At 45.7% G+C, this 26,175-nt stretch overlaps 2 protein-coding genes across 3 annotated transcripts in view; one reads left to right on the forward strand and one right to left on the reverse strand.

Moving 5' to 3' along the window:
- APOM (apolipoprotein M) overlaps positions 1–10,925 on the forward strand; it is a 36,587-nt gene extending 25,662 nt beyond the window's left edge. For both annotated transcript variants that reach the window (XM_044306687.1, XM_044306686.1), the window contains exon 6: positions 10,792–10,925. In XM_044306687.1, the coding sequence (XP_044162622.1) occupies positions 10,792–10,814 (23 nt within the window). In that variant the 3' untranslated portion in view covers positions 10,815–10,925. The remainder of the gene's footprint in view (positions 1–10,791) is intronic.
- A 3,160-nt stretch (positions 10,926–14,085) lies between these two features.
- C9H6orf47 (chromosome 9 C6orf47 homolog) lies at positions 14,086–23,823 on the reverse strand. Its single transcript, XM_044306124.1, has 2 exons — positions 23,324–23,823; positions 14,086–15,620 (listed from the first exon to the last, which is right to left on the reverse strand). The coding sequence occupies exon 2, from the start codon at positions 15,618–15,620 to the stop codon at positions 14,754–14,756; it is 867 nt and encodes a 288-aa protein (XP_044162059.1). The 5' UTR covers positions 23,324–23,823; the 3' UTR covers positions 14,086–14,753.
- Between the last annotated feature and the right edge of the window lie 2,352 nt (positions 23,824–26,175).

The raw sequence follows: 26,175 nt of genomic DNA on the forward strand, positions 1-26,175 counted from the left end.
GCAAAGCCTAGAAAGTTACCTGAAGCACAATATTGTGCCTCGAGGTCTTAGGATTGCACTCCTACCAGGAACGAGATTCCGCAACCCAGGTTTCCTCAGTAAATGGGAAAAAGAAGCTACAGAAAGCTCCTTGAGACTCATGCGTCTTTTGCTCACAGAGGAGAAAAACAACCTCGAGACTCTAAATAAAAAACTAAATGCGAGTATCGAATCGGCCCAGTCATTCTCACAAGAAACCGAGTTTGCGAATAAAGAAAAACAACTTCAGAGCCTTCTTGAAAAATACCAGTATCACCTGAAGGAACGCAAACATCGGCAGTTTGTGAGGGACTTGGCCGATTTTAAAGATAATAGAGTCTACTCCTCTATTGCCAATAGGAGGGAACCTACTGGAGCCTTGACTGAACAGTCATCCACAGACACCGACTGTTCAGATTCTGACAATTCAGTCAAGGGTCCAAGACCCTCTTCACGGGGTGGTAACCGACGTGGGCGCCAGAGGGGAAATTCACGAGGACGGGGACAATATCAAGGTACCCCCAACTCTCGTTTTTTAGGAGGGACAGGTCAATACCAAGGTCCACCAACCCCTCAGCAGATATACCCACTACGGAACCGCCTGCAACAAACTCAGAACCTAGAGGTCCCCAGGTAGTTAACCTCTCATCCCGTAATCTCAGTCCCACTGAGATAGAGGTACTACAATTAGGCCTCTCTTTTGTGCCAACCCCCTCCTTTAACTTGTTTGAAACGTTTAAAGATCTTAATCTATTCGTCAGGAAGCTCCGCTGGCACAAATTCTATAAGCTCCAGGATAAAAAACAGTGCCGTGAGTTAGGCATACCCCTGGATATTTTAGCGGACGTTCGCCTGCTGTACGGACTGGACGGAGAATTCGACAAGTTAGAGGGCCAGGGACCTTTCACTAACCTTAAACTAAAAGCAATAGGATGCCTCCCAACCTGGGTGAATTGTCGTGCGTGGATGTCTTCTTCAGCACGGTCTCACAAGAGATTGAGAACTTACGTCCCACCTTCCATTCCAATATTGACCGAGCCCATGCCACCGCTGTAGCTAGCCTGGAGACTGACCGCTCTATAGTAATCAAGCCGTCCGATAAAGGAGGTAATACGGTGGTCATGGACCACGGTCAATACACGGATATGTGTGAGGCCCTGCTGAGGGATTCATCCACGTACGAGGTCCTCTCTGCTAATCCATTAAATAGATACAGACTCGAACTTAAAAGTATTCTTGACGAAGCCAGAACTGTATCCATCATTTCCGAGGATGAGTATAAATTCATGTTGCCCACTCATCCACGTCTGGCAACATTCTATTGTTTGCCTAAACTGCACAAGGGGATACGTCCCCTGAAAGGGCGCCCCATAGTATCCGGAGTAGGAAACCTATCACAAAACGCAGGGATCTATGTGGATCGTGTATTGGCACCCTTTGTGACCTCGTTACCATCCTATACCCGAGACACCACACACCTGCTCAAACAACTGGAGGGCATTCACGTCGATAATGCTGGCCTACTGACTAGCATCGACGTGGAGGCCCTCTACTCCAACATTCCGCACAACCTGGGAATGAAGGCAGTTGAGCATTTTCTCAGCACCCGTGGTTGTCAGTACCGCGCCCACAGCCAATTTGTCCTCTCCCTTCTTGAATTTATTCTGACCACCAATGTCTTTTCATTCAACGGGAGACTCTACCACCAGCTCAGGGGCACCGCGATGGGGTGTTCCTGTGCCCCGTCGTACGCTAACTTGTTCCTGGGCTGGTGGGAGGAGACTCTGGTCTTTAGGGATGAATGTTCTAGTCTCCTGGACCAGATTGGCATGTGGGCGCGGTACATTGATGACATCTTCATCATTTGGAATGGGAACGGCGCCTCGTTCCGTTCGCTGGTGAAGATGTTTAATAACAACCAGATCGGCATGCACTTCACTTGTGAGGTTGGGGGCACCACGTTGCCATTTCTTGATGTCCTCATCTCCCACACACCTGATGGCGCTCTGGAGACGTCGATCTACCGTAAACCGACGTCCACCAATGCCCTGCTTAGGTGGGAGAGTAGTCACCCCCTCCCACTTAAGCGAGGTATTCCCAAGGGGCAATATCTCAGAATTAGGCGCAATTGCTCCTCAAAAAGAGAATTTGTCAGACAGGCTGCCGATTTACGCACCAGGTTTCTCCAACGTGGTTATCCTGACAAGGTTCTAAGGAGAGCCTTTGAGTGTGCATTACACGCAGATAGAACATCCCTCCTTGTTCCTAAACCCTGCACTACGCCACCCTCTAACATCATCCGACCGATCATGACTTTTGATAGGGCTGCCGGTGAAGTCAGACACATTCTCCAAAAAAACTGGGGCATTCTACAACTTGACCCCGATTTAAAGGAAGTGGTGGGAGATTATCCTCATGTTACTTACCGCCGAGGACGGAGCCTCCGCGATACATTAGTGTCGAGCGAATTCACCCCCCCCACCTTCTTTATCAGGCTCAGCTTGGCTCAAATCTGGCATTAAGGGATGTTTTAGATGCAGTGGATGTATCGCCTGTCCGTATTTAAAAACCGGCAAAGACTTTATGAGCACGGTGACAGGGAAAACGTACCTTATACACCATTTCATCAACTGCAGGAGTCGTGGTGTCATTTATTTGCTGTCATGTGAATGCGGCAAGGGATATGTAGGAAAAACTATCCGGGAACTACGCAGACGTGTCGGTGAACATCTTGGCGACATCACCAAAGCTAAAGACACTCCGGTCGCCAATCATGTTCACCAACAACACAATGGGAAAGCCCGCATCACTGTGATGGGCATTGATCATGTCCCACCCCCCAAACGTGGAGGAGACTGGGACCGCGCCATACTGCAGCGCGAATTGCGCTGGATTTACTATCTAAAGACAATGGCCCCAATGGGATTAAATGAACAGCTCAATTTTAGCTGTTTCATTTGATTTCCCAACATCTTTTCATTTCTCTCTCTTTTCTTTGGGCCGGTCATACTGTCTCTATGGCCTTGCTGTAATTTAATTTGCCTCTAATAGTCTAGTATTTATTTCATATATATGAAGCGTTACTATGGATCCCCAGAACCCTGGATCCACTCGGCATCTAATTGTTACAATGACTGTTGTGCCCAATTAGGTTGCCCATACTCCGTCCCGCCACTTGCCAATACACTGGTTGCTCCCTGCTTGGGGCGGCGTTGGTGGGCGTTCTTTTCGGCCCGGCGCGCCCCGTGACCAGTTTCTGGTCATGTGATCCTTCACATGCCGTGTGTCGTCATCTCCTGGCGACGCGCTTCACGGGCCGCGTCGTGCTGGAACGCACGCTCACTTCCTGCGTTCCACCGAGCACGTGACACCTTACTCACCAAGTCGCGTGACCGGAAGCAGGAAGCGGCAAGATAACCCGGCGGCATCGGACTGTATTTAAGACACAGAGCGGTAAGTGTACTCTGCCGACAGCCCGCCCCTGGATTGATCGTCCCTGAGGCCCACTGTTATTACATAGTTGGCACCCATTGGTGCATCTATTCTAGATAACACGTCCATTATGGTCATGCCTTGTGTGTCTTAGCCTGACTGGCCTCACACTCCTTTAGGCATTCGACCCATTTTTTAGAAAAACACCTTCTTGGTCTCTTTGGTCACACAGGCCCAATCCATAGCCCTGTGTGTACCATTCATCTCCCCTGATGATATTCTGTGAACGAACTGAAACGTGACACGTAGGGAGCATCTATTAGGGACTACTAGGGTTTCTGTCCCCACAGGGACAGGCATCCGGACGGGGACGCTCCTTGCGGGGTAAGTCCCCGTATAGATAGGTAGGGCATAATAGCCCCTGCCCCCCCTCTTAGGGTTGCCTAGGGCTAACCACCTTGCCTCCAACCATCCTAAAGGGGCCGATCTATTATTTGTGTGTGATTGAGAAGCTTTCAAGGACCGTTCGTCACCCCCAGTCCTCTCCACGAGACATCCTGAACAACAAAACGGGTGAGAGCGTTCCTGCTTCTTTTTCAAATCTTTGATCACACTGCTTGTTGTATTATTGTCTGCCTCCTGGGCTGTTTTGTTATTTGTTTTGTCTAGAGGCTTCTCCTCTCTTGTCTTTAATCTTAGTTTGATCTAAAATAAATGTTACGTTTTATCCCTCTGTCCTATGGGACCAGTACTTTCTACAATTTTTTTGGGATTTAGTAGGCCTGCTCGACACATCTGGCCCTCCAGTCAATTAATTGTAGAATCATAAAATATCCGAGACGATGACGCGCCTTTTGTGAAAAATCCAGGTCTGCAGTTTATCTGCGTATTCCTCCAGCATATACTGCAGATACAATGTGCACAGCGGCTTCAATGGAATACTGCAAAAAAAAAAATAATAATAATAAAATCCCTTTTCCTCCCTGTGCACTACGTTATATGCCGGTATGTGGGCTCAGGCGGTATGCCAAGTATCAGGGTACATGACGAGGCAGGTAGGCAGGACTGAGTCACACATGCCAGCGATTAGCAGAATATTTCGGTGCGGGGTGTGGGGGGGAAGGAATGCCCTGTATGTCAGGCCTCAGGAGAACAGTGCAGCTGTGTGCACTGTGTCATGGTGCAGCAGAGTGTGGGAGGCACATCTGTGGGTATAGTGGGTGCACATTTAGTCCCCACCCTGGTAATATCCATAACTATGTGTGAAAACAATAGGATAGCAGCTCTCCCCTATCACAGCTCAGAGGTGTGTCCTTTCTGCTGCAGCTCTCTCTATCATCACTCAGGGGTCGTTTCCTTTCTGCTGCAGCTCTCTCTATCATCACTCAGGGGTCGTTTCCTTTCTGCTGCAGCTCTCTCTATCATCACTCAGGGGTCGTTTCCTTTCTGCTGCATCTCTCTCTATCATCACTCAGGAGTGTGTCCTTTCTGCTGCATCTCTCTATCATCACTCAGGGGTCGTTTCCTTTCTGCTGCATCTCTTTCTATCATCACTTAGGAGTGTGTCCTTTCTGCTGCATCTCTCTATCATCACTCAGGGGTCGTTTCCTTTCTGCTGCATCTCTCTCTATCATCACTCAGGGGTTGTTTCCTTTCTGCTGCATCTCTCTCTATCATCACTCAGGAGTGTGTCCTTTCTGCTGCATCTCTCTATCATCACTCAGGGGTCGTTTCCTTTCTGCTGCATCTCTTTCTATCATCACTTAGGAGTGTGTCCTTTCTGCTGCATCTCTCTATCATCACTCAGGGGTCGTTTCCTTTCTGCTGCATCTCTCTCTATCATCACTCAGGGGTTGTTTCCTTTCTGCTGCAGCTCTCTCTATCATCACTCAGGAGTGTGTCCTTTCTGCTGCATCTCTCTCTATCATCACTCAGGGGTCGTTTCCTTTCTGCTGCAGCTCTCTCTATCATCACTCAGGAGTGTGTCCTTTCTGCTACAGCTCTCTCCCTACCGCAGCTCAGAGGGGGTGTCCTTTTTGCTGCAGCTCTCCCTTATCACAGGTCAGAGGGGGGTGCTCTTTCTGTTGCAGTGCTTTCCATATGACAGCTGAGGGGATGTGTCCTTTCTGCTGCAGCTCTCCCCTATAACACCTCAGGGGTCGTTTCTTTTCTGCTGTAGCTCTCATTATATTAGAGCTCAGGAGTGTGTCCTTTCTGCTGCAGCTCTCTTCCTGTAACTATCATAGCTTCTAGCAGTAGATATGGCTGAGCATGTGCGACCACCTCAGTAGGTGGACATGCACATTACTATACAGATTAAACACCTGGTGGCGCCATTAGAACACTGTATAGGGAATCGGTAGAGACTACAACTTCACATTGAATGCATCCTTGGATTCCACAGCGAATCGGAACGCTGCTCCCCACAGACAATTAAGATCTCTACTCTCTTATATCCACTCTCTTTAAGGGTCCATTCACACGTCCGTAGAGGATTGCGGATCTGCAAATCACCTGGTCGGCACCCCTATAGAACTGCCTATTCTTGTCCGCAATTGCGGACAAGAATAGAACATGTTCTATTTTTTTCGGGAGCAGCGGACTGGAAGATCGGGGCCGCGCTCCGGACATGCGGATGCAGACAGCACACTGTGTGCTGTCCGCATCTCTTCCTGCCCCATAGAGAGTGAATGGGTCCGGATTCGCGGAACGGATCCGGACCCATTCTACGGACGTGTGAATGGACCCTAACTTATAGATGTTTGGCGGATTCTCCATCCACAAGGTAAACACTATACATTTTTCTCCCCACCACATCAGTCATACAGTCGTATAGACCTCTTCCTCGTCAGCCATCACACTTTAGCATTGAAACCACAGGCCTCTGTTGGAGATATCTTGTTTTCCGATCACGCACCGATATATTTTGCAGTAGAGCTCCCAGATGCGACAATTAAATCATGGAGATTAAAGGACAACCTTCTCAAAGATTTGGTATGCACGGCCGACATCCAGAACACAGTTAGGGAATTCCTACAGATACACGCCGCTGACAACACAATGGGAGACACTGAAGTGCGTTCTTAGGGGAACCTTCATAAAACATGGCGCCAGATTGAAAAAAGAAAAAAGCCCTCAAACTCTCTAACCTCCTCGCACAAGCACATGACTTAGAAATACTGCATAAACGAACACTTTCCACCACTACCCATGTGGAAAAGCTCAAAGCCAGAGACTGTATCAAAACCTTGATAGATCAGCAATACAAAAAATATCGCGACCAAGGAAAACGTTTCTTTTATGAATTCCCAAATAAATGCGGTAGGCTTACTACACCCAAGAGCGTCACAAACTTTTATCCCCCACATCAAAAAAAGCAATGGCAGGGACACACACAATCCTACAGAGATATTAGAGGTGTTCCGAGAATATTACTCTAAATGATATCATCTCAAAGGCCAATTCTCAGACATGTCACCTGCCTCCTTAGTGAAGCGTATAGAGGAGTTTACGTCTGAAACAGCATTAGGGTCCATTCACACTTCCGCATCCGTTCTGCAATATCGGGAACGGGTACGGACCCATTCATTCTCACACTATGTGCTCTCCGCATCCGCATTTCCTGGGCGCGGCTCTGCAAAAAAATAGAACATGTCCTATTCTTGTCCCCAATTGCGGACAAGAATTGGCAGTTCTATGGGGGGTGCCGGCCAGTTTTATTGAAGATCCGCAATACACCATGCACGTGTGAATGGACCCTAACCCACAGTTTCAGAAGCAGATAGAGAAATGTTGGATTCTGACTTTACTGAGGGGGGACTGTTAAGACTATCATTAGGAACTCACCGTCTGGAAAGTGCCCGGGACCAGATGGTTTTACTACAGCCTTTTGCAAACAATTTGGTGACCTCCTCTCCCCCTTCCTTTCGAAGGTCTTCAATGGCATTGGCCCAGATTCCCTATTCACTCAGCAATCACTTGAGGCCCACATTAGTGCATTACCTTAAACCCTGGAAAAGACCCCTCATTGTCGTCCAATTTCAGACCAATCTCTCTGATCAGTATTTATATCAAACTATACTCCAAGATCCTTGCAGATAGATTAGCGCCTATAATTCCAGATATAATACATACGGACCAAGTTGGTTTTATACGTGGGAGGGAGGCACGAGATAATACGATTAAAACCCTGATCTCACCAACGTAATGAGAGACAATTGATCTCCTCTACGCCTGTTATTAGTAGATGCCGAAAAGGCATTTGATAGGGTTCATTAGACTTTCCTAGACTCCACCTTGAAACAAATTGGGCTAGGAGCCAGGTTTTTAAATGGAATCCGTGCTTTATACTCAAATCCCACAGCCAAAGTGAGATTTAATGGGCTCCTGTCTCCGTCAATACTGATCCAGAATGGGACCAGGCAGAAGTGTCCATTGTCTCCACTGTTATATGTTTTGGTGTCGGAACACTTAGCCAACGCACTTCACAACAACCCATTAATACATGGTCTCAGAATTAAAAACTCCCAATACAAAACAGCATTATATGCAGACGATCTTCTGCTATATGTCACTCAACCTCCTATATATCACTTCCCTCGATATTAAGCGAAACGGTTTGGCGATTTAAGTAATTTCAAAGTTAATTATACAAAATCCGAAATACTTAATATAAATATCCCTCAGAGTTTGCAAGACTTCTTACCTGATTTCAGTTTAGACTTCAACCCTCCTCTCTTAAATATTTAGGAATATATATTCTAGCAGATGGAAATCACTTACTTAGCCTAAATAACCTGCCCCTATTGGATAAGACGTTAAAGGGAACCCGTCATCAACTTTATGCTGACCTCACTGAGGGCAGCATAAATGCCTGATGTCACCGGTGTGTCCCTCATGAGCTAAAAGTAAGTGGTTGCGGAGAACCAGCCTCATAATCATTGCAGCTCATGCCCTGAAAAGAGTCACATCTACCTGAGAAGAGTCCTGGTCATCCATAATCTCCTGCTCTCCCGTCCATCTGCTGATGACTGACAGTTCTCTCCTAGAGAGAAAGGGAGAAAACTAGGTAGAAGACTGTCAGTCATCAGCAGGAAAGCAGGAATTCATGATTAACTGACTCTTCTCAGGTGGCCGGGACTCTTTTCCAGGCCCAGTCTGCAATGATTGTGATGCTGGTTCTCAGGCAACCACTTACTTTTAACTTTTAAATGACAGACCACTGAAATCAGCTCACCGGTCTCTACTTTATTCTGCTGTTAGTATGGGTAGCATAACGTTGATGACAGGTTCCCTTTAAAAGAGCTTGCGGCCTTCAATAAAAAGGATTTGTCAAGGTTTGGGCAAATAAATGCCCTAGAAATTGACATTCTACCCAAACACCTTTATGTTTTTCAAGCAATCCCCATTACACCGCCATACTCCTTTTTTTCAAACATTTAAAACAGCATTTGCCCGTTTTATTTGGGGACATGGTAGACCACGGATTGGCTTTTCCACCTTAGGCCTCATGCACACGACCGTTGTTTTTGTCCGCCTCTGTGCCGCAGTTTTTGCAGCTTGGATACGGACCCATTCACCTGAATGGGGCCACAAAAGTTGCGGACAGCACTCCGTGTGCTGTCCGCATCCGTTGCTCCGTTCCGTGGTCCACCCAAAAATATATAACCTGTCCTATTATTGTCCGTTTTGCGGAAACACACAACGGTCGTGTGCATGAGGCCTTAATCAGATCTAAAGGCGGGGTAGGCCTTCCAGACCTCAAACTGTATCACACAGCGGCGTCCCTGACTAGACTATTGGATTAGCAACACAATAGAACGACGAAGCAATGGGTGAGACTGGAGCAGAATCTCTACTCTCTTCCACTTAAACACATTCCATGGATTGCCCCTGAGGTCCGTCCACAAATAAACAGAAGCTTTGTTACGATAAACGCTTAAACTATGAGATTCCTTGACTCAGAGGGGTATTTGCGCTAGAAGACTCAGTCCACTCACCCCAATTAATTTTCCATAATCCAGCTTTCCCTGCTGGCATGAATAGGGATTTTTTTCTTGGTAAGCGAGCTACAGACGATCCCCGTTTCCACCATCTCTTGTCGGGAAATCCCTTACCTTCATTTTCCACGATAACCACAAAATTCCCAAATACACAGATATCCTGGCTAGAGTATGAACAATGAAAATCATAGGTTTTGTCCAGGGGGGGAGCAGTGCTCTTTTGGATCCACCTTAACTGAGACCGAAAAGTTGTTTACCACGTCCTCTCCACCGACACACCCAATCTCTCTGCTGTACCAGAACTTACTGGCAGATTCATACAAAGATACTCCGAGCTTTATCGCGGGATGGGAACCGGAATTAGGAACTAGCTTGGAACGCTCTGATCAAAATCCTACTGTCCCGGACTCCTGTTGGAGATGCGGCAAATTATTTGGTGGGGTTGTGAACTATTTAAGCCTTTCTGGGACAAGATTTTTGGAATTTTCCATAATATCCCACAGAAGATGGTTGATAACTCTCCTCAAATAGCGCTCCTCTCCGTTCTACCAGGCTCCATTGCATCCCCCCCAAAAAAGAGCTTGCTGAGATTCTGTATCGGTAATACCTAGACGCTGGCGCTCGGCCCGTGTACCTACCATGAGAGAATGGTTTCAGGAAATATTGCCAGAATGGAGGAGATTTCCTCTGAAGCAACAGATCAGTCCTCAAAATACCTAAAGACTTGGGCGAGCTGGATAGACTCTCGGGATTCCCCTGAGTTTCTCTCTTTACTAGCTGCCTAACTTATCAATGTTCAATGTATAAAAGTGGGTGGGACTCTCCCTTCACTGTCAAATTTTTATTTTTTTATTTTTTATCTGTTCCTCTCTCCTCTTTCTTCTTCTTTCCTATTCTTCAACCTAAGTAATTAGTTTTTTATGCTGAATTACCGGTATATTAAAATAAGATTTGTTGGTGGCACAGCCCCTGGAGTAGTTTCTAGAGAGTGCCCTGTCTTGTCTACATACAGCCATATGGTGCTTACATAGTGCCATATTGTGCCAAGATACAACCTGATGGTGCCCATAGAGCGCAATACTGTGCCCAGATAACTATTGCAGTGCCCACGATTCCCGCTAACACAGGGGGCCTGCCCCCACTTACCATCGCTTGCACTGTTCTGCCGGTACAAAGGTCCCCAAGTCCTGGATGTCCTCCCAGCTGTTTGGAAGGTGACATCTCTGGGTTCGTTCCCTGGGATCTGTAACCCTTGCAGGCCGCGGCGTGCTGCATACACGTGTCATAAGGTCAGGACAGCGCGGACTCTGACTTTTATTTTTTCTCTTTTTCCTAACAGAGCAATGTCCCCTGGAGAAGTGACGGCAACACGAGGAGGAAGAGTTGGCGAGAAGACCTCATAAATACAATCTAGATAATCTTGTGCTCTTCAATAATCAAAAATTCAATAAAATTATAATTTTTTTCTTGTGATCTGCCTCCAACAAAATCAATTCACTCACCTCCTGAAATACTCTGTGCTGCTGCCACATATAGGAAGGCTCGCTGCCCATGTGCATGTCCTGCTGAATTCCATGGAGGTTACAGAGACAGCTCTTGGGCTATGTTCCCACATGCGGTGGATGGTGTATTACAGCGCAAAAAAATTCTTTCCATTGGGCCCTAAGAGTCCAATGGAGAGAGCCCCCTACCTGTGCCTCTCTGAGGTCGGATAGGGTCATCGAGTGGCCATGAGGGACCCCATTTTTCTGACGATGTGGGAATCCCAGAGGTGAGCAGTGTACACAGCACCCATATAAATAGTGACTACCAGGGAGCTAACTAGATGATACTGGGGTGTGTACAACTACAACTCCCAGTATGGCCTGGGGAGGAAGTGTGGGTGGTGGAAGACCCCTAAAGTGTTGAAAGTCCTGGGGCCACGTCTCCCTTGTGCCTCCCTATGATCCGTCCGAATCACTGCTTTGCATAAGATCTGTACACTCTGCTCCTGAAATACTCTGTGCTGCTGGCGTACGCTCCTATCTTGTTTAGACAATCTAAAATAATCAGTAAAGGGGGGAGAGGTTGTATAAGGGTGTTTTTGAGGTTGCAGTTATTTCGAGTGCACCGGGGATGTCACCTAATCCATGTCATACATTAATCATGAGTCACGTGTGTATTAGACAGAGATCACGGCGAGGAACCGGCTCTGCCCATCCTCCCAGTATACATCAAGGTCTATATTACACGTGAGCCAATCTTGCCACCATACCCTACGCCCCATTCTTGTATTAACACCTCGACCTGCATGTGTGTGTCAGGGCGAGGCATATACCTTACAGGTCTCAGCCCTCACATTCGTCAGCCCTGAGTCATCTTTCCTATTGTTTCACTATCTAGACATTACCCTGGTCCCTATAGACGGGATAGAACTCAGCCCCAGGTATAAAAATACCGCCACACAATGTCTAAATATTTCATCCATACGACACACACAATACTGCCACTCAGTTCCCAAATAATACTGCCCTACAATGTCTAAATACCTCCATACAGCATATAGCACCCACATAACACTGCCATATACTTCACACACAATACTGCCACTCAGTTCCCAAATAATACAGCCATAAAATGTTTACACACAAAAAGGGGTTCTCCAGACTATAGATATAGATGACCTGGGTCATCAGTATCAGACTGATAGGGGTCCAGCACCCCCCCACGATCAGTTGATTCGGGCAGCCGCTGCACCACTGTACAGTGTATGGAGCTGGAGGCAGGGTACGGTATTCAAGTGAATGGGAGCGGAGATGTAATATGCCGGCACAGTGCATAGAGCCTTCTGCTTACACATACTATATGGATTCCAGTACCACAGCTGCCTGACACAGCAGATAATAATTGTAGTGGATGGCACTCCTGTTTATGGTAGTCGGTGCTCAGCGGAAGAGGTCTGTCAGAATATACTTATATAAACCACGGCACTCGATATATTGCAAAATAAGATTCTTTTTTATTTATTGTCCATCCCAAATGGATCTTTTTGTAAATACACTAGCCAACGTTTCGGTCTGTTAGGACCTTGATCACGGCCTTAGTGCAGGAGACCGGAGATATCAGGGAGGTCCTCCCTGATATCTCCGGTCTCCTGCACTAAGGCCGTGATCAAGGTCCTAACAGACCGAAACGTTGGCTAGTGTATTTACAAAAAGATCCATTTGGGATGGACAATAAATAAAAAAGAATCTTATTTTGCAATATATCGAGTGCCGTGGTTTATATAAGTATATTCTGACACAGCAGATAGGTTGGGTTGCTGGTTGTCGGACCCTCACTGATCTGATATTTATGACCTACCCTGACGAGACATCATCAATATCTGTATTGACCTCTTTAATGGTAAGATCCCTGGTGGTCCCTGGTTAAGATTCACATGCTCCACTTTCAGGTTGCTCCTTAGGGTTCTTTTCTCGGCAACCCTAGGCAATTGCTGAAATGGACCCCGACTATGGCATTTACTAAACCGGCTTCCATGTTGGAGGTTGGAAGCTTTGCCTGAAGTTCTCATAGGTCATCTTTTCAGACCTACAACCGTCACAAGAGAACAAATCACGTCTGATCAGTTCTCCGTGCCACCGGTATAGTATCAAACTAATACCACCTAGGTGTCGACTGACATAGTCACGGTCACTTATATTTACATCTATGTGTGGAATTTCCAAAAGTGTACCTCCAACCATCATCACTGATGGTCTACCAATAGGCTATGCTACGGATGTGTAATCAGTGAGGGAATACCAATTCCAACTACAACTAAATGGGCATGCGTTGCAATTTCTAAACATAATTAGGTCAAAACTGAAAAATAGTCTGTGACCCCTATATTCTATGCTCTGGTGGGAGTCCCACTATTGTCATGGAAGAGGCGGTATATACCTTGAAATCAAACCTGACACCAGATCTTTTAGAAACCCCAGTTGATGCCAAGTGTGCTTCATCATCTGGTTTACGAGCACTGTTCAGTCCTCGAGATCACATATGTCTGTATTTTGTGGTGAAGCTTTGATGCAACGCACCGTTTTGGCCAAGTCAAGGCTTGCATGCCACCAAACTTCCTATGTTGTCTAGATTTCCCAGTCCTTGACAATAAGTCTTCTACTAGTTCTACTTCTCGTGGTCTACAGAATGGAGGATGTTTTCTTTATAAACATCACAAGGAAGGTGGAATTTGGGGTGTGGAATGAGGAAAACTGAGAGAATGTTCATTAGTAGGATGTGCATGGGAAAGAGGCTGCACTACTGAAACATTCCAATAACGGTATGTCCCTTTTCCGAATTTCATGAATCCAAATCATCACAAGGACGTCCATATTTACTGACGTCAATAACTGAAAATATTAATGTATTTGATGATCTGGTCTTCACGACAACACTTCACCTGATTGAAATCAGATGATCTTGTGACCAGAATCTTGCGGTAGTGCAGCCTCAGGCTAAGGACAAGTATCTTGATAAAACTCAGGAAGTTAAGTTCTTGAAGGTCTTGATCCTGTCTCCCAGAGGCTAACCAAAGCACTTGACTATAAAGTGAAGTACCCTAATGTGAACGGTTAGTATTTTTACCATAAAACACCACACAGACCCATCATAAATAAATTTCTTTTCAGTGTTTTAAAATTTGACCTCCACACACCACAATGGTGCCATGTCGCTTGTACTATCACAATATCTGGATAAGGACTATCTAGAGAACAGTCAATATAATGAAGTGAATAGTCCATGGCTGCACGTACCGGAAATCAATCAAGGCACTTGCCTAGGGCAGCACATACATTGAAGTTTGTATTTTTGTTTCTTAGTCTATACCTCCCAACCGTTTCTGGCTCAGAAGGAGCTTTGATCCCTTTAGTGGTTCTTCTCGGGTCCCTGTGTAGACCAAGACCATAATTATTTCCAGTGGACAAGGTTTTGTCCTTCTATTCAATTCCAAACATCTGAAACCTAAATGGTCCCACCTGACTGTTTAGAACAGATACAAAATCTCACTACAAGAATTCTTGTAACATATAAAATCCCTTAAAAATATGATTAGAATAATATTATATAAATTAGTGCCTCCCAAAGTCCTCATAAAAGAGGACCAACTCAGTATCTTCACAGTTATGTGTCCTTTGGTAGTCCGGGATTTTGGTAGTCAAAATATGGTTTTGGTTTTTGTTGGACTATGTTCTGGAGACCAGTTTGTTTCTGCTGCATGTCAAATGGTTTCCTTCAAAAACATCATAGGCAAAAAAGCCAAAATCTTTTCAAGTTTCCTCAGGCATGTCCTACTACCTCCTCTCCTTCACTCTCCCACTCATCTTGGGAGTTTCCTTCATCATCCGCCTCTCCACCAGCCCATCTGTCCTCTGGATGCCCTCCTTCAGCCCATCTGTCCTCCGGATGCCCTCCTTCAGCCCATCTGTCCTCCGGATGCCCTCCTTCAGCCCATCTGTCCTCCGGATGCCCTCCTTCAGCCCATCTGTCCTCCGGATGCCCTCCTTCAGCCCATCTATCCTCCAGATGCCCTCCTTCAGCCCATCTGTCCTCCGGATGCCCTCCTTCACTTTCACCCTCATCCTTATGGTCATTTAACTTTTCTTCTTCTTGCTGTCCCTTCCCCGATTCTTGCTCTGCCTTCAGGCTCACAATCAAGACAAACGTCTGTAAAATACCATAAAATGATGCCAACTGGAAGATGTATTCCTGGGCCAGCCAAAGAATCAGATACATGCCATATGTTGTTGCCAAGAAAATGGCAAGTCCGTGAATCCACAGCTTGAGGGCTCCTTGAAAACCAAAAATATCCAACGTGACACGAAACACAGGAGAAAAAAGCCAAAGACACCCACAGGTGCAAATGTCTATAATGTGATGGACCAAGTTGATACAGATCTGAAAGTGTTCGAAATCAATATGAGATTGAGAGGTGGTCTTCACATCCTTGCCTCTCTTCAGGGATGGAAGAAACAGCTGGAAGCTTGGTAAGCTTGGTAAACTATGTAAAGGCAGTACCGGGAAAGTCCATCGTTTAGGTTTTTGGGGAGAGGTGTCTGGATGTGATGGAGTACCTTGTGAGGAACGGAAGAATTTGGGGAGGAAAGCTGATGGAGATGGCCACTTCATAGACTGGTAGAAGAACATCTAAAGAGGGTGGAAAAGAAAAGGAGTCAATTAGACAAAAAAAAAATACAAACATGTATATAGTGCATTTGCATTAAGAAAAACACCTAAAGGCCCCTATAAATATTAGAGCAGGAACGTCTTAAAATCTGACGTATATGGGTTCTCCTGACTCTTCCCCAACAGAAGATGACAATCAAATTTCAATGCCTGACCCTTTTGTTCTCAGGTGAGATAACCCATCAGAGGTTCCTGGCAGTGGCTTAGGGACCTTTTACAGGGGCCAGATATTGGGAAAGAACGTTGGTACCATGCTCGTTCCTGGTAATTGGTCGGTGTAAATGTGCCAACGATCAGTCGAAAGATCGGCCAATCTGGTTGTTCATACGGCAAAAGATATCATGTTTGTGTAAACAGGGATGTCCTGGAGAAAAACAATTACACTGTTCGGGGATGAATGATCATAGTAAGGATAGCTCATCCCAAACAGCAGCAATGATTGGAAATTAACAACCCTATGAAGGTTTTTTCCCATCATCGTCTTCTCTATCGACCCTTGTAAAAGGTCTCTTTCCGAACACATGCATGCCCAGGCGGGGGTGCAGGATCGGCAGAATTAGCATTTGGCTGACAGCTGTCTAGGCCCCTTAAAGGGGTTGTGCAGGCCATATATATTGATGACCTATCTTCAGGATAGGGCATAAATATCTGATTGGTGGGGGGCCGACTCCCTGGGACTCCCCCTTGAGCAGCTGTTTGAAGAGGAAGCGGCGTTGCTTGCATGCACATCTTCCTGTTCATTACACTGCCTGTCGTCTTGGAAGTGCAGTGTAATGACAAGTACTTGTAATTACTCTATGCCACTGCTCCAGAGGAGACAATGGGTAGTGTTATTAACAGGAAGCAGTGCTTGCATAGAGAGCTGCCTCCTCTTCAAACAGCTGATTGGCGGGGACCGCTGGGAGTTTTACCCAAACCGATCAAATATTGATGAGCTATCCTGATGATAAGTCATCAATAGAAATGGCAGGACAACCCTTTTAAAGCGCATCTGTCAGCAGTTTTGTACCTATGACACTGGCTGATGTGCGCTTGGCAGCTGAAGGCATCTGTATTGGTCCCATGTTTATATGTGTCCGCATTGCTGAGAAGAATTCGGTTTTAATATATGCAAATGAGCCTCTAGGAGCAATTAATTTAATTAATTTAATTAATTTAATTCTAAAAACCAATATTTATGTGGCCAGAGTCTCCATCAGAAATTTGGGGGCTTCATACAGTAAGATTGGTCAGGCCGCTGAGGGGTTGGCGTTTAAAGGCCCTTTTACACGGGTCTACATTGATGCAATACCAGAACCATGTTTACTGCATAGATATGGTACCAGAACAACGCTTCATACATAGATATGGTACTAGAACTATAACTCCTACAGGTATGGTACCACAACTATGCTTCCTACATAGATATGGTACCAGAACCATGTGTCCTACATAGGTATGGTACAAGAACTATAATTCCTACACAGATATAGTACCAGAACAATGCTTCCTACATAGATACAGTACGAGAACCAAGCTTACCACATAGATACAGTACCAGAACCAAGCTTACCACATAGATACAGTACCAGAACCAAGATTACCACATAGATACAGGGCCAGAACCAAGCTTACAACATAGATACAGGGCCAGAACCAAGCTTACCACATAGATACAGGGCCAGAACCAAGCTTACAACATAGATACAGGGCCAGAACCAAGCTTACAACATAGATACAGGGCCAGAACCAAGCTTACCACATAGATACAGTACCAAAACCAAGCTTACCACATAGATACAGTACCAGAACCAAGCTTACCACATAGATACAGTACAAGAACCAAGCTTACCACATAGATACAGTACCAGAACCAAGCTTACCACATAGATACAGGGCCAGAACCAAGCTTACCACATAGATACAGGGCCAGAACCAAGCTTACCACATAGATACAGGGCCAGAACCAAGCTTACCACATAGATACAGTACCAGAACCAAGCTTACCACATAGATACAGTACCAGAACCAAGCTTACCACATAGATACAGTGCCAGAACCAAGCTTACCACATAGATACAGTGCCAGAACCAAGCTTAAAGGGGTTGTCCTGGCTCTGGAGACCTATCAAATGAATGGGAGCTGATCTACAGAAACCCAGCAAGGCTACTGGTGGGCCACTTTGGGCTCCATCTACTGTGATATTTATGGCGCTAGCGCCAGGCCACCACCGATCTGATATTGATGACCTCTGGAAAATGAAAGATGGAATTTGATTGGTTGCTATTGGCAACTGAGTAAACTTTCCTGTACACCAGTTCCTATGCTACAACACAGCTATGACAACTAGATTGCATGCCACATCATGACATTTCAAGTTGGTAGAAGGATATGAGTGACCATGGGCCCCCCCCCCCCCCCCCCCAAGGAGCTTTAGGCCCCGGGTGGCCACCAAAGGTGTCCCTATTGTAATCCTCCAATAGGTATTTTGAAAGTGAGGTAGGCCCTGACGTTTCCTGCCTTGCACACTGACCCATTATCATGAGATGGCTATGACACAACAATGTAGTAGCGCAATGTCACCATGGGGGTGGAGGTTGGTTGGGGAGGTCAGTCTGTCACTGAAATGGTTAGATAATTAGATAATTTTGTACTCTGCACACCTTGGATCCAGTGTGGGTGCCTGTGAGAGTGGTTTAGACAATATAAGTTAAATCCACGGCACTCCGAAAGTTTTTTTGCAAAATAAAGTTTCACATTTTAATTCTTAGTATACAGAATATCAATCATGTACATCCAGTGCAATTCGTTTACATATAGTAAGTATGTGCCATATCAGATAATTCCCGAACGTTTCGGTCTGTGCGACCTTCTTCAGCGGGCTCTGTAGGCAGAGTCAGGAGGCAGGCGCTGGATGTGAACTGAAATGGGACCCATACAGATTAATTTATGTTAAAAGAGCAGGCCCTATGTAAAAATGCCTGGGCACCAATATGTTTTAGCTGAACAGGAGCCACCAGTGGGCCCCTGTTCAGCTCAGGTCCCTGACTGCAGTATTATCTGATGGCAGGCCTGGAAAAGGCCCTATAGTCCTCATTTGCAGTTATCCAAGCAATACAATAATTTATTATTATGTTTTAAGATGGTGGATCCTCTAGATTAAATGTGATCATGGGGTAGGGGGTTGTAGCGTGTACATGCTCCAGATAAAAAATTATCATGGGGGAGAGGATTGTACTGTGTACGTGCTCTAGATTACAAGTAATCATGGGGGAGGGGGTTGTACTGTGTACATGTCCAGATCACAAATTATTATGGGGGGAGGGGGTTGTACTGTGTACATACTCCAGATTACAAGTAATCATGGGACAGGGGGTTGTACCATGTACATGCTCCAGATTACAAGTAATCATGGGGGAGGGGGTTGTACTGTGTACATGCTCCAGATTACAAGTTATCATGGGGGAGGGGGTTGTAGTGTGTGCATGCTCTAGTCTAGATTACAAGTAATCATGGGGGAGGGGGTTGTACCATGTTCATGCTCCATATTACTAGTAATCATGGGGGAGGTGGTTGTAGTGTGTGCATGCTCTAGTCTAGATTACAAGTAATCATGAGGGAGGGGGTTGTACTGTGTACATGCTCCATGTTACAAGTAATCATGGGGGAGGGGGTTGTACTGTGTACATGCCCCATATTACAAGTAACCATAGGGGAGGGGGTTGTACCATGTACATGCTCCAGATTACAAGTAATAATGGGGGAGGGGGTTGTACTGTGTACATGCTCCAAATCACAAGTAATCATGGGGGAGGGGGTTGTACTGTATACATGCTCCAGATTACAAGTAATCATGGGGGAGGGGGTTGTACTGTGTACATACTCCAGATTACAAGTAATCATGGGGGAGGGGGTTGTACCATGTTCATGCTCCTGATTACAAGTCATCATGGGGGAGGGGGTTGTACCATGTTCATGCTACTGATTACAAGTAATCATGGGGGAGGGGGTTGTACTGTGGGCATGCTCCAGATTACAAGTAATCATGGGGAAGGAGGTTGGGTTGTACTGTGTACATGCTCCAAATCACAAGTAATCATGGTGGAGGGGGTTGTAGTGTGTGCATGCTCTAGTCTAGATTACAAGTAATTATGAGGGAGGGGGTTGTACTGTGTACATGCTCCATGTTACAAGTAACCATGGGGGAGGGGGTTGTACCATGTACATGCTCCAGATTACAAGTAAACATGGGGGAGGGGGTTGTACTGTGTACATGCTCCAAATCACAAGTAATCATGGGGGAGGGGGTTGTACTGTGTACATGCTCCAGATTACAAGTAATCATGGGGAAGATGGTTGTAGTGTGTGCATGCTTTAGTCTAGATTACAAGTAATCATGGGGGAGGGGGTTGTACTGTGTACATGCTCCAGATTACAAGGTATCATGGGGGAGGGGGTTGTACCATGTTCATGCTCCATATTACTAGTAATCATGGGGGATGGGGTTGTACTGTGTACATACTCCATATTACTAGTAATCATGGGGGAGGGGTTTGTACTGTGTACATACTCCAGATTACAAGTAATCATGGGGGAGGGGGTTGTACCATGTTCATGCTACTGATGACAAGTAATCATGGGGGAGGGGGTTGTACTGTGCGCATGCTCCAGATTACAAGTAATCATGGGGAAGGGGGTTGGGTTGTACTGTGTACATGCTCCAAATCACAAGTAATCATGGTGGAGGGGGTTGTAGTGTGTGCATGCTCTAGTCTAGATTAAAAGTAATCATGAGGGAGGGGGTTGTACTGTGTACATGCTCCATGTTACAAGTAACCATGGGGGAGGGGGTTGTATCATGTACATGCTCCAGATTACAAGTAATCATGGGGGAGGGGGTTGTACTGTGTACATGCTCCAAATCACAAGTAATCATGGGGGAGGGGGTTGTACTGTGTACATGCTCCACATCACAAATAATCATGGGGGAGGGGGTTGTACTGTCTACATACTCCAGATTACAAGTAATCATGGGGGAGGGGGTTGTACTGTGTGCATGCTCTTTATTACAAGTAATCATGGGGGAGGGGGTTGTACTGTCTACATACTCCAGATTACAAGTAATCATGGGGGAGGGGGTTGTACTGTGTGCATGCTCCATATTACAAGTAATCATGGTGGAAGGGGTTGTACTGTGTACATGCTCCACATCACAAGTTACCATTAAGGGGGTTGTACTGTACTGTGGGCATGAGCCATGCGGATATAAATGCCGAGTATTCCAGGGCATACGTGAAAATTGATGGGTTCAGCCGACTTCGATCTACTGTGTACGGCCGCTGAAGGGAGTCCTGATCCTTCTATTTTCTTTACATAGGGCCTACTGCGGAGGACTGTCTGTATCAGATAACAGCTTCCGGTATGCCACTGTTTGGGATCCAACAGATAGCAACCATCACATGTCTACACAGCTCCGAGCTCCTGACAGTGATGCAATGGGGACATTTACATTTTCAAAGACTTTCTAAATAATAAAGTTCCCTGGAGAAGACAGATAACAACTGAGACTTGTCAATCTATGAGAAGCTGAAATCCTGGAAATATTCTACACAATCTTCAGAAATGAAAGGAAAACCATAACCTACAGAATGAGATTAAAGGGATTCATTACATTTTCAGAGTGGAGGACAACTCCAAAGAATGTCTCAAGCTCTGAAGGACTCAGCATGACCAGGGTCAACCATTACATTCAATGGGCACCATGCAAGACGTTTCCCCTACAGTTATTGTGGTTACTATGGCATCTTTCCCTGACTGATCGATGGGGATTGTTGCACCCGGACCCTTGTGATCAGATCAGTGCTGAGATGGCTGTCAAACCGAGGGGGTTCTTCTGATGGAACAACCCTTCAATGCTAACATCTACAGCAGGGTAATTGGTACCTTTGAATACCTTCTGATAAGAACTCCTAGACTTGATGGTGTTGTGGATCCATGAGGTTGGATACTACCAGTAGGTACAACCAAGGCATCTGAAATGCTTTATGACATGATATATTACAAAGGTATTATCCTCTAGGTACACAGCTTCTACGGGAGAATATGCTTCCTAATGAAGGTACATTTGATGGTGGATCCATGTGATAGGACTCCATGGACCAACATCATACCATCATGTATTTGTGATTTTTTTTATGGAGGCATATGAAATGCTCTATGACATGATATAGTACGAAGGTATTATCCTCTACTTACACAGCTTCTAGGGGAGAATATGGTGCCTAATGGAGGTACATGTAGAGGTGGATCCATGGATGGACACTTTGGACCCATCTCAGACCACCATATGCATGTAATTATACATGGAGCCATATGAAATGTTCTATGGCATACCACATTATGGAAGCATTATCTGACTGCTCCTAGTGGGGGGGACTTAATGAAATCACCATGTGCAAGTGGATCCCTGTGGTAGGACACTATGGACCCACATCAGACTATATGCCCAAGGTGCGTTGCCTATGAAGGTACTATTTTGTGGCACAAGAATTACCTTTTGGGCAGAAATATGAAGCCTTCATTGTGCCTCTGTTACATGTAACATGTATGAACCCTACAGGAGATGGTTCTCAAATGAAACCAATGGGAATCAGAATTAAGCAACTAAAAAAGATTTGCATCGACGGTGGAATTCAGACAGTAGCTGCTCAGACCCATAAATTCATACCTTGTCATTTTGATTCTGACAGTGCTTGCAGGGTGATCGTTGGCTTTGTAGAGCCTGTTCTACCACCAAGAAACAAAGTCACCTGACCCTTAAAACCGGGAGAGGTCATAAAGCACATAAAAATAGTAGTTCCCCTGCAGGAGGACAGATCGGGTAACTGAAAACTAGCTGCAGTGTGCAGATAACTGCACCAAGGAGGGAGGCACATGTTAAAAGAAGGGTGTTGGTGGAGGGGGATGTGATTGATGGACAATCCTTAGGGCGACTGTACACGTGTAGAAATCTCACTGCCACCGATGGTGGTTATGTCATCTGCTCATCCTCGTAACCCTTCATTAGCTACCTCTACTAATACCGATGATATTTCACAGGTCCAACTAAAGGGACAAGATGGTTCTCAACAACTAGAAAATTTGGTCAAAAGTCCCTTATATGTCCCTCAAACCCAACCTAAATTTTTTATGGCAAAAACTGCACAACGCATGTGACCAGCTCATGATCACGCTTCCCGATGCAAGGCTTTGTTCACACTTGTGCTATGAGCCTTCGTCACAGCATGAAACACGTTCCTTGCCATCAAAATGATATCCACCCCCACATTTGCCTTTACCCTCAACCCGTACTGTCACATATAGATGACTTTGAGTACCGTACATAGATTGTACAACGCACATTCCTATGACTTACGTCTATTGATTGAGTTAAACCTGCCGTTGATACATAAATACATATCAATGTTGGATGTAAGCGACCTTTACAACTTGTATCACATACATATTATTATTGCTCATATGTACTGATATACCTGTTTTATTTTGTGAAAAATTTTCACAAAATCATAGTAACCTCGGGAAGAACCTAATGGACAGCATTATAAGTCAATGGGGTCCATGACGTCCGTGAGATAACCAAACGCTAAACAAACAACATTTAACCGCCAGCACTGCATGTGACTTACCTTCTCAAGTATTTACGTGATCCTGAGGAGGGAGGCGCAGTATTTTTTTTACAGTAAGTCGTGTTGACTTAGATAACTTGTGAACTTGTTCCAACTTTGGAGCTATCTTCGCTCCTCTTCCTCCACACCTTCAAAGCATTCTTCTCAGGACACTTTCTTCGTCTCCTTCTACGCAGAGGTTTCCTTTTTTCGGTTCCATTGACTTTTTACGCCGTCTTGTCTTTCTACATTAGACCTGCTGTCGCCTTTAACCGTCTTACTTTCTTAACCCTTTCGTTCCATTTACGTTTGTGACTTTGTGGTTTCAATCTCCCGTCCTGGACGTTTCAACTTTGCAGTTTTTCCCCTCAGCTTGGAGTTCCCTCTCTCCTCCACCTTTTCCTTCAGGTAGGAGGTACAGTAGCTTCAACTGTGCTTTTCGAATCACAATAGGTGTGGCCTTGCCTTCCTCTGTCTCTTTCTCTGTGCCTCCCTCCTCCTCTTCCTAGGTCCTTTATGCCTCATAGCCGGAATTCCAAAAAGGGTGCAGCTGCTACGGAAAGCCACAGGGGACACCCTCCCCTGCCTTTAAACGACAAAAGGCTTTTTTTTTCTCCTTAAATCTCCTCCCTCAGTCAACCATCACTGGATATTCAAGTTTTGAGTACAAAAGCAGGGGGAAGAGGACAGGAACAGCTGACCACACTCCAAAATAGGAAATCCTGCAGTTCTCCCCATTCTGAGGTCACAGGAACTTATAGTTATGTCCTGACCACAGCTGGCCAAAGGCAGGATTACGGAAGGTTTCCACGTCCTCACTCCAAAAAGATAAAACAGCTGGCCATATAAACTGTGAATGGGAGGCATTTTTGGGGTGGAAGTTCTCTGCACTGAAAATATGCAACCATACCATGACAGGTGACCATATCCTATAGTGTACATAGATACAGTGCCTTGCAATTAGTATTCACCCCCCTTGACTTTTTTCGTGTTTTGGTGCCTCACAACCTGGAATTAACATAGATTATTTGAGGATTTGCATCATTAAACTTACAGAACATGCCCACAACTTTGAAGATGTTTGCTTGTTTGTTTATATTGTGACGCAAACAACAAATAGTCAATGTGCATAACTATTCACCCCCTTAAGCCAATCCTATGTAGAGCCACCTCTTGTGGCAATCACAGCTCCAAGTTACTTTGGATAAGTCTCTATGAGCAGTCGCCACATCTTACCACTGGGATTTTTGCCCGTTCCTCCTTGCAGAACTGCTCCGGCTCCTTCAAGTTGGATGGTTTGCGCTTGTGAACAGCAATCTTTAAGTCTGACCACAGATTTTCCATTGGATTGAGATCTGGGCTGTGACTCGGCCATTCCAACACTTCTATATGTTTCCCCTTAAACCACTCGAAAGTTGCTTTAGCCGTGTGTTTGGGGTCATTGTCCTGCTGGAAGGTGAACCTCCGTCCTAGCCTCAAATCACGCACATCCATCTTTCCCTCTGACCAGTTTCCCAGTCCTATACCCCCAGCAGGATGCTGCCACCACCATGTCTCATTGTGCGGATGGTGTTCTTTGGGTGATGTGATGTGTTGGGTTTGCGCCAGACATAGCGTTTTCTTTGATGGCCGAAAAGTTCAATTTTAGTCTCATCAGACCAGAGCACCTTCCTCCATACATTTTGGGGAGTCTTCCACAAGCCTTTTCGCAAACTCACAACGTGCCTTATTGTTTTTAGCTGAAGTAATGGCTTTCTTCTGGCCACTCTGCCATAAAGCCCAACTCTATGGAGCGTACGGCTTATTGTCGTCCTATGTACAGATACTCCAGTCTCTGCTGTGGAACTCTGCAGCTCCTCCAGGGTTACCTCAGGTCTCTGTGCTGCCTTTCTGATTAATGCCCTCCATGCCCGGTCCGTGAGTTTTGGTGGGCGGCCGTCTCTTGGCAGGTTTGCTGTGATAGATTTGATGGTGCTCCTGGGGATCATCTGAAGGTAATTGGTTGCCCCCGAGCTTTTTATGGGCTTCCTAACAAAGGGGGTGAATACATACGCACATGCCAATTTTCTGTTTTCTATTCCTAAACAATAGTTTTATTTTTACATTTTTCTCATTTCACTTCATTGACATTGACTTTAAGGCTGTAATGTAACAAAACACGAAAAAAGTCAAGTGGGGGGTGAATACTTTTGCAAGGCACTGTATTTGGTATCGCTGTAGAGAATTAAAAAAAAGAAAGTTATAGCTCTTGGAAGGTGATGAAAAATATAAAAAATAAATCGGTTGGTCATTAAGGGATTAAAGGTCCCCGTACGCATTACAACTACTGTGAGGGACGCTGACGTTTTTGCCAGGATCGGCCAACAATCTATTGTGTGTGGGGAGCTCCCGACAGATGATGCCAGCGAACATAAGGATTGTGTTGGTTTCCTTAACACCCACTGAGCGTGTATAGGGGGGCTTGGAGAGAGTGAGCCGCCAGCTGAACGAGGGGCTGCATACGGGCGCCCTATGACGGATGAACAGGTATCATTCCCGATCCCCTCATACACACGCTGAGCATGCAGGAAGAGGAAGCCGCTGCCAGAACTTCTATTTCCCAGAGAACAGAAGGATCGGAAAATTGATATCCAACCACCTAATCACTCGCCCTCCTGACATCAGGAAGAGGCGGCAGACCCCCGTACACAGTCTATGATCCGCCCAGTTATAGCAGACGAAACCATGTCTACATTACAGCTCTCTGAATTACCCCTTAAAGGGATCTTCCAGTGGTAGCCATTTATCCCCTAATCACAGAACTATCAGATTAGTGGGTAGTCCTACTGCCGGGACCCCCACCGAATATGAAAAGGGGGACCCCATACCCTGAA

Source organism: Bufo gargarizans, chromosome 9, assembly GCF_014858855.1.
Source record: "Bufo gargarizans isolate SCDJY-AF-19 chromosome 9, ASM1485885v1, whole genome shotgun sequence".
Taxonomy (NCBI): Eukaryota; Metazoa; Chordata; class Amphibia; order Anura; family Bufonidae; genus Bufo; species Bufo gargarizans.

Coding starts and splice junctions, on each gene's coding strand:
- C9H6orf47 (XM_044306124.1), bottom strand. CDS start 15,620: ATGTTCTTCTACCAGTCTATGAAGTGGCCATCTCCATCAGCTTTCCTC.